Source organism: Capsicum annuum, chromosome 3 (assembly GCF_002878395.1).
Source record: "Capsicum annuum cultivar UCD-10X-F1 chromosome 3, UCD10Xv1.1, whole genome shotgun sequence".
Classification (NCBI taxonomy): domain Eukaryota; kingdom Viridiplantae; phylum Streptophyta; class Magnoliopsida; order Solanales; family Solanaceae; genus Capsicum; species Capsicum annuum.
In genome coordinates, this window is record NC_061113.1 from 146,183,463 (window position 1) to 146,193,600 (window position 10,138).

Genomic DNA, 10,138 nt, shown 5'->3' on the forward strand with positions numbered 1-10,138 from the left:
TGACTCTCATGAGTTGTTGTTAACTAGGATCAAAATATATGAACTATACGATTTTTATAATATGCTGATGTCTACCATGTTTAAAGTGTTTTGAATTTTGACTGTCGATATTGATATATTTTGAAATTATATATTAAAATATCGAAATAAAATTTAAATTTATTTAAATATAATATTTAATTAAATTGCTTAATTAACAGACATATTCATAAAATTATCAGTAATGATTCACAAACTATCAAATCAGCATAACCTAAGGATCTAAGGCTCCAACATTAATGCGTCTTGATATCTCGAGTTGTTGTTAACTAGGGTCAACACATGTGAACTGTATAATTTTTAGGATTCTATAATGTGTCGACGTTTATTATGTCTAAAGTGTGTTTAAAATTTTGACCGTTGTTATTATTCAAATTATTTGAATATATAGTTTAAATTTATTGCAAGTTGGCTCAAACACCACTAGTGTAAAAAAAATAATTTAAAAATAATTAATAATTAGAGGTCGTATTAATAACATACATAAATGATAATTCGCAAGTTATCAAATCGGCATAACGCGAGAGCCTAAGCCCCCCACAATATTAGCGGAAGATTTTTCTAGGATTGTTGTTAACTAGATTGACACACATGAACTATATAAGTTTTATGATTTCTATAATGTGTTGATGTCCACTATGTCTAAAGTAAGACTCGTATTTGATAGCAACTAACCTTTATAAATGATACTAAATTGATATTCAAGATACATATATTATTTATTAAAAATATATTAATATATATATATATATATATATATATATATATATATATATATATATATATATATATTTATAACTAATATTATAAAAATAATTGATTCATGTTTTTCGATAATTTTTTATGACGCACGTAATTTAATTCAAAAGAAAATATGAATCTATAAACTTGTTCAACAATAAAATTCTATTTTAATGCAATAATTAAGATAGTAGTGTAGTTAATCAGTTATGCTAGATGAATGAATGAATAAATAAATAAATAAATAAATATAATAATAATAAAAATATGTGGCATAACATAAAATTACAAGAAGTATTGGTTGGCAAATAAAAAGAAAGGAAATGGAACATAAATAATGTAAAATAAGAAATTAAGATTAAAAAGCAAAAACTAAAATAATAATAAAAAAATCAAATGATGAAAGAGGCTAAATATCCATGCGACATCTTTTAATTCAGAGAGAAATTGATGAAAGAGACTAAATTGTTAAATTTTTCTCTTATTTTTAATTTGGGAGTAATTTAAAATAAAAAGTTAGCAAATGTATAATTTATTTATTTTATAAAATATTTTTTTTGTCTAATGAGTGTGATATGAAATGATACAAATTATTTAATAGGATAAACCAACTATTAGTAATAATTTGTTTTCACTTTAAATACTTAAGTTATTTGTAATTTTATTTAAATGTAATATTTTATTTTATTCCTTCACTTTAAAATTGTTTTATACATAATTTTTTAAAATGTTTAAAAAATAGGTATAATATTACGGAAAGTATAGGTGTAAGATTTTCATAATATAGCACATGTATGCTTGATTTTCATAATTAGGGTTGACACTTATGAATTGTATAATTTTTGTGATTTCTATAATATGTCAATGTCTATCATGACTAAAGTACTTTGAATTTTGAGTGTTGCTATTGAAATATTTAAAAGTTATATTTAAAAAAAATATATATAGTTTAAATTTTATTCAAATATAATAATTTATAAAATTACTTATTTAGAGCTCATGTTAATAGAAAATATAAGTAATGATTCATAAGTTATCAAATTGACATAAAATAAGGGTACAAAAACTACAATATTAATTTTTTAGTACTCTCCTAGGTTGTTGTTAACTAGGTCGTTTAAACTTCTTTGAATTTTTTTTACAAAAATACAATATTAAATTTATATTGTGTCTATATAGAGATTAATTTTTTTTTATCATAAAATCAAACACTAAGTTTCATCACAATAATATATTTGTCGATCTAATTAAATTAGATTTTTAATCATTTCATTTGATACAATCTTACCGAGTCTTACAAGTAAATTTGAAATATAATTTAAATAGATCATTGATTATAATGTAGTTGTTTTTAATTAACTAATTATAGCCGATTTAAATAAAATTTTACTGCGTTTAAGCTTAAATTTTATCTTAATAAGATATTTTGATAATTTTTATGACTTTCAAACATTATTTATTAGAACAATACTTTTACGGTCTATTATTAAATTGAATTAACTAATAATAATTACTGCAAATGTAATTATTGTTAGTTGAACAAGGATTAATAACTGAACATAATAATTATAAAAATGTATCTAGACAATAATGTATATCTAAATACATGGACAAGTAAATTTAATTTCTTTTAACCAACTGATTATATTAATTTTAAACAACTTATTTTCACTAAGTGTTACGTTATGTTTGTTCGATAATAATACCTTTATTGCAATGACGTCGATAGAAGTTCAGTATTTTAAAATGAAATCTATGTAAGAAATTATAGTCAATTTTTGGATGAAAGAAAACCTCTTTATAAAGAGAAAAATGAAGAAATTAAATTTCATTTTTTTGACTTAATTATCGATTAGAAGATTTAGCTTCTATGAATTATTATTGATTTGATACCAATAATGAGCTATTTCAGTATCTTACGCATACATATATATATCCACGATTAAAATTAATTGATAGTCTTGTCTCACATATAAAGTATTTGAAGTGTCATTAGAGTTGTCGACGATTGGATCCAATTTTATAGCTTGTAAATTTTAAATAATTTTAAAAAATAAGTAATTATATTAACTTTGATTAACTAATTATATCAAATCTAAACAAAATTTTAGTAAGTCTCACAAAATTTTATCCTAATAAAGTGCTATGAGAATTAGTATTTATTATGTGTCTCAAATCAATTTCATAAAATCATGATTATAGCTATTATATGTCCTTTAATTTGTTATTTTCTAATAGTACACAAAAATTGTAGTCAAATAATTTTTGTGTTCTAAATTTTAAAGATAGAATATTTTTATGTCACAAATATATCAATTTTTAAAGTTAAATGAGGTTTATATTTGAATTTTTTTTATGTGATAGAATCAATGTTATGTAATAGCAGATAAAATTTACCTATCTTTGATTTCAGTTATTCAATTTTTCAATTCTTTTTAATTTTCACCAACAACATGCCTAATGTAAGTGAAAAAATTATTTTTCACACAATAAAAGTTAATTTAGCAATAGTAACCTCAGCTTCTAGCCGTAATAAATTATTTCAAATAAAATATTATAAATAATCAATATTTCTACTTCAGGTTATTAAGAAATGTGAAAACAATTAAATGTGGATATAGTTAATTTTTATTTAGAGTACTAAGAAATTATGACAATGGTTAGCTTAATAGCTATAATGAGTGATTATTTTGGGTTGACGTTTATTAGGGTCAACAATTATGAACTCTATGATTTTTATAATGTGTTAATATTTATCACGCTAAAGAATTTTGAATTTAGATAATCATTATAGAAATATTTTTTAATTATATTTTAAACTATTTAAATATGTTGTTCAATTTTTTTAAACATAAAAATAAAATCACATAGTTAAAGTTCATATTAATAACAAATATAATTAATGATTCACCAGTTAATAATTATATTTTTAATTCACCAGTTAACAAATATAATAATTAAAGTACGTAGGATCGCAAGACCATAACATTAATGTGTGACTTTCTTGAATTGATGTTTAACCAATATTGACTTTTTTTTTTAAACTATATAATTTTTATTTTGTGACGATAGCTATCATGTCTAAAGTAATTTGAGCTTTGACTATCATTATTGAAATATTTTTAAACTATATTTAAAAAAAAAACTATTCAAATATGTAGTTTAAATTTATATAAACATAAAAGTAAATATAGTTCCTTAATTAGAAGTCATAAATATTAATAAAAATATAAATAATGGTTCCTAAGTTATCAAATCGGCGTAACATAGTGACGCAAGACTACAACATCAATGTATGACTCTCTTAGGTTATTATTAATTAAAGTTGACACTTAAGAACTATATGATTTTTATAACTTGTCAATGTCTATCAGGTCTAAAGTGTTTTAAGTTTTTATTATATTTATTAAAATATTTTCATATTATATTAGAAATTTTTTAACTATGCAAACTTTTAGTTTTAAAACTAGTAAATAATTTTTACTTTTTTATGTATTTTTCTTATTATTTATATATACTTTAAGTGCAAGATTAACATAGGGTAATTTTCTTTTCAACTAAGAAAATTTTTATGCGAAATTTTCAAATGTTATGTTGACTTCTTTCTGCTCTACTTCTAAAAATAGATAGAAAAGATTTGAAATGAAAAAAAAATTCGTTTGAATTATCATGAGAAAAATTATAGCATAATTAAAATTGTACAACTAAATTCGTAAAAAAAGTAATTAACTTTTTGTGTTGAAAATTTTGATAATTGCTTATTTTATGTAAGAGAAAATGGTCTGTTACCCCCCACCCCCCCACCCCAACCTTTAGTCGAAATCCCAACTACACACTCAACCTTTTAATGTGACCTATTACCCCCTGAACTTATTTTTATCGAATTTATTACCGCCCAGTTGCTGACGTGTCACTGGATGTGACTACACGCGCCCATCGGCGCGTCAGTTGACTTTTTTTCGCTTTAAAATCATTATTTTTTTATTACCACGTCATTATTTTTAATAATTATTATTTTTTCTTAATAAATATTGGCTTCTTCTTCTTCAATGGCTTCTTCTTCTTCTTCTTCTTCTTCTTCAATGCCTTCAATGGTGAAATGCCGATGAACAGTGACGGTGCCAGAAAATTTAAAATTTTGTCGACTTTTTTTTTTTTTTTTTTTTATGAATTTCATGTAATTCGATTCAACATTTTGATTCAACATTCGATTCAGCTTCACGTAATCAATGACATTCGACTTTTTTTATTCAACATTCTCAGATAATTCGAGTTCTTGGATGTCGTTGAAGAAGAAGAAGAAGAAATGTCATTAATAAGTATTCACTTGAACTAAGAACTTCGATTCAAAAAACTTAAAAAAAATTAAGAACTTGAATTCTTGAATAAGGAGATGAGGAAGATCATAAATTAATCTTGAATGTCATTGATTAGTTCTTGGATGCTATTGAAGAAGAAATGCCATAGAATCCGAATTAACTTGAAAAATTTTAAGAACTTGAATTCTTGAATGAAGAGATGATAAATTAATCTTGAATGCCATTGATGAGTTCTTGAATGCTATTGATGAAGAAATGCCATTGATGGGTTCTTGGATGCTATTGAAGAAGAAGAAAAAGAAGAATTGAAGAAGAAGAAAGAAAAACAATAATTGCCATTGATGGGTTCTTGGGTGCCATTGAAGAAGAAGAAGAATTGAAGAAGAAAAATAAAGAAGAAGAATTGAAGAAGAAGAAGAAAGAAAAATAATAATTGGGAAATAGTAATGTTAAATTATTATTTTTTTAGAGTAAAAAAATAAAAAATGACGTGGCAATGACGTAGTATGACGTGTCAGTGCGTGCATCACACCATATTTGCAATGACTGGTTCTCAGTTTTGGGGGGTTTAATAATTCCACTTTAAAATAGTTCAGGGAAATAATAATTTCACTTTAAAATAGTTCAGGGGGTAATAGATCACCTTTAAAGGTTAAATGTGTAGTTGAGATTTGAGGTAAAGATTGGGGGGAGGGGGGAACAGACCACTTTCTCTTTATGTAATACTAAACTACGAATCAAATTTCAACAAAAATAAAAAACTAAAAGTTATTCAAAATATTGATAGGTTTTAAGATATATATCTATACCTCCTATTTATCTATATAAAATAAAGAGATATAAAATTTAAAATTAAAGATTAAAAAAATAAGATTATTTATATGATAAAACACATAATTAAGTAGATATGATACATAAATATATAATGTTAAATTAAATTTTTTAGATAATACTACTTTGGTCACACTGATTTTGGATATATGAGAATATAATTAATTAATTTTATATTATTATTTTTATCCTAAACTATTCTTTTCAAGCAATAAGTACTTTGCAATCATATTTATGAAAATTATGTTAATTTATTCATTTTATGTATTGAGATAGTTTTTAATGTATTAAAAAAGAGTAATAAAATAAATAATAATAAAATTTTAAATTTAAAATAAAAGAGATAAAAATATCCAAAAAAAACTAATTTATAGTGTGAAAATAATTTATCACTGTTATGACCAAATTAGTGGCAAATTTTATGGCGAAAAGGATTTTCCTTTCACTAAATCACTAGAAATCACTACACCCCTCTCTTCTCTCTCTCTCTTTCTATCATTTCGAAATTCTCTATTTTCCATCTTCATTCTCCTTTCTAACGGTTGCTAATTCATTCTTTGCTCAATTCGAGGTATCTCACTCTTTTATTGCTTTTCTTGCTTCTGTTTTTGTCTATGAATAAATTGTTCTTTCAACTTAAGGCTGGCTGTCTTGTTGCTCTACTTTTCTCCCTTCTGTTTCACTTTTTTTGGGTTTCTCCTTTTTTTCTTTTATGCTGGCTTCCATATGTATAATAGCTCTTTGTATTCATTTATTTTTTCTATGTGCCTTGTGTGTTTCCCTTCTCTCATAAATCTATGTTATTTCTCAAACACCCTTAGGGCTCTTTTGGTAAAAGAATAAGTGGGTATTAATTTTAGGATGAACTTATCCCATGTTTGGTTGGGTTGGGATAAGATGTTATTCCATGTTTGGTTGGTTTGGGATAAGATGCATGAGATAGCTTATTACGGGACTAGTTATTCCAGAATTGTGTGTTATTTTTATTCCATGGGATAGTGCATCCCGGGATAACTTGTTTTTAACCAAACGACCCCTTTGTTTGCAGTGTTAAGTTCTTGTTACTCTCCTATCGACATCTTAAACACGCGTTTTGGTTGTCAAATTGCATGTGAATTGTGCAAAACTAGTTCATTCTTAGATTTGAGAGAAATTGCCAATAATTAGAGTAGGGACTTAATGAAAAATAGAAAAAAAAAGGAGCTTTCCCTTGTATGAAAAGAAAAGTAAAATACTACATATATAACCTCTAACTTAGAAAATCTTGGCATGGATTGCTTTTGGGCTTTAGATCCATCATTGTTCTAGGAGTTCCTGGGTTCTGTATTCCATTGTCAAATGAAAGAGGCATGCTCGTTATTCTTAAGTTTCGAAGGCTGTGGTTGGTCTAATATTAAGCTGAGTCTAGAAAGACAAAGTTACATTAGTCGTCCAAAGAAAATTCTAGTGTAGTAGTAATATTCTTATATTGCTGAAAATTATCTTGCTTCTGTTATTAACTCCTTTTTTTAGATTGATTCTGGCAAAAATTTACTGCCCCACAAAGTTTCAATGTTTTACCTCTTACCCTTCAATTCATCCAGATATATTTCAGCTTCCTTGTCAAAGTTTAATATAGTAGTTGTTTGATCATAATCTGCTGCCATTTGTTTTCAACTTATATCACACTTTTTTCCCATTTGGTAATGTTCTAAAACGTTTGACATCGTCCTATTATTTTTAGCATTCATATCTTCCAAGAATTCAAATCCATTATTTGATGGATGTTCCCTTTCCCAAGCCAACTTTTCTATGTATTATGTTTTTTTCCAACTTTCACTAATATAATTCTTTTTTTTTCCACAACGACGAGTATTCTAAACTTCTTGCTCTGCATATAAATTAGCATTTTCTTTTGATTAATCTGCTTAGAATAATTTGCCGAAACTATTGATGTTAGTGCCTTCACAATAGATTAATCCACTGTTTTATAAAGAATAATAGTGTTTTAGTAACTCCTTTATAATGAACTTCATGTCTTGTCATATTCTGGATTGGTAGAATGCTTTGGTATGTTGTTCCAATTTGCAAACAACCGTATAAAGATCCATGGTAGAGTTGTAATTCTTGTACCACTCATCTTATAAGTATAACCGAGACACATAAAAATGCAAAAATTCACTTCAATGCAGGTATAAAAACAATTTTCAAGAAAATGAAGAATGTGATTGAACAAGATGAAGAATTTTACTGTGACTCCCAACTGAATGAAGATATCTGTCCAGCTTCCCCCACAATGCAGCTTTCGGAAGATACTGCTGCATTTCGGCATGGTTCAAACCTGCTTACTCCAAAACAGGAACTTGTTCATAATGAACCTGCAGATCAGGCTCTTCTTTCGAACTCATCTGCAAGCTCTTGCTGTAGTTCCTCTGATATATCAGCCAAGGGAGGTTTTGATTCTTTATCATTATCACCAGAATTTGAGTCAGAGTCTTACAGCTCATCTCCTAATGGGCACCAAAAATCAGCCTTAAATGGAATGCAAATGACCTTGCAAGAAAACTATTTGGAGATGGGGACTGAACTGTCAATCAAGGATGAAAATGCCTATGGTACCAACCATGATTATTTGGATTGTACGTCAAAGCTTAGAGAAAATATGGAATATGAAATGGTGCTGAATAGTATCATGGATCAGGAACATAAACTCTGCGTTTCTGACCAAAAAATTCAGTTCTCAGAAGAAATACAGCGATTGAAGTATGAACTTGAGAGAAATGCAGCAGTTGTCAAGCTTATAGTTTTCCTGAAAGTGCAGCTTGATTCAGCTAGAAGTGAGGTAACAATGCTAAAGGATGATCTTGAAATGGACAAAAGAACGATCCAGGAACTGCAAAAGCAAGTAGCTCTGCTAGAAAGTCAGATATCAAAATCTAATTACAAGATTGAGACATTGGAAAGTGAGTTAGAAATGACTAGAGAAAAGCTTGAGGCGTCGGATGAAGAAGTTGCCAGGTTAAAGCATGATTGTTCAAAAGTGATTACTGAGAACACTTGCTATTTGGCTGATCAGCTTGAATTAACTCAGGAAGAGTTAATCTTGCTACAGGGCAAGCTTGATTCTGAGGAAAGACATGCCTCAGAGCTACAGGAGCTCGTTATGAGGTACAAAGCTGACATATCAGAACGCGACCAAGAGATCAGTAGAATCAGCGCTGTACTAGAGGAGACCCAACAAAACTTTCGCATGCATAAAGAGCAGTTCCAGTCTCAAATGATTAGTTTGTCAGAACAGCAGGCCCTGCTAGAGGCAAGGACCGATCAGTTGGAGATGCAAAACAGATCATTAAAACGTATGGCACGACTATATGAAGCTCAGACGATTGAAATGAAAACTTTGCATGAGGTTCAAGAAATCAAATGGAAGGCTGAAAGTGAATGCTTGAAAATGGAGATAGATAAGAAAAGTGAAGAAGTCCAAGCTTTGAATAAAGACCTTGACAGGCTTAAACTGGATTATGACGCACTAATGGCGGATAAAGATGAGCTTCACGCTAAGGTACAGACACTTGGTGCAGAACTGATGTCCCGGAACATCCAAATCCAAGAAATGGAGAATCATCTGAACCAGCGGATTGCAGGATCTGAAAGTGCTCAGAAATCAATAGAAGAATTAAGACTAAGAGTGGAGGAGTTGCAGAATGAAGTGGAGAGACAAACATTGGTTATCTCAGATAGAGCTGAGGAGAAAAGGGAGGCTATACGGCAACTATGTTTCTCACTGGAGCATTACAGAAATGGATATCAAGAACTCCTCCAGCATTGTGTGCAGCGCAGAAGACATGCAATTATTGCTACCTAGTTCGCTTAATTGCTTCATTATTTGTTTCCTAAATGCTACCTATATGCTTAAGAAGTTCAGATTCTTTATATTTCATTTTAGCTACACCTATATGCTTAAGAAGTTCAGATTCTTTATATTTCATTTTAGCTACTTTTGTAGTATTGTGTTTTATTTATTATCTGGGATGATTTTGTGTTGATGCGTATGCCAAATGTGGATGCTTCTATATGTATCTATTTGAATATTCGTGTCAGTACTCAAAACCAGAGGATACATTGTCATGGAGTATAGACTTCCAAAATGCACAACATGCGAACATCTTCTTTTGTTTGTTTTAATAGTTTGTGGTGATAACAACTCCACCATAACCCCATCCCCCCCC

The 10,138-nt window shown here is 27.9% G+C and overlaps 1 protein-coding gene across 1 annotated transcript; it reads left to right on the forward strand.

The window, feature by feature from the left end:
• Window positions 1-6,333: 6,333 nt before the first annotated feature.
• LOC107863510 (protein NETWORKED 4B) lies at window positions 6,334-10,019 on the forward strand. Its single transcript, XM_016709447.2, has 2 exons — window positions 6,334-6,501; window positions 8,102-10,019. The coding sequence occupies exon 2, from the start codon at window positions 8,125-8,127 to the stop codon at window positions 9,772-9,774; it is 1,650 nt and encodes a 549-aa protein (XP_016564933.1). The 5' UTR covers window positions 6,334-6,501; window positions 8,102-8,124; the 3' UTR covers window positions 9,775-10,019.
• Window positions 10,020-10,138: the final 119 nt, after the last annotated feature.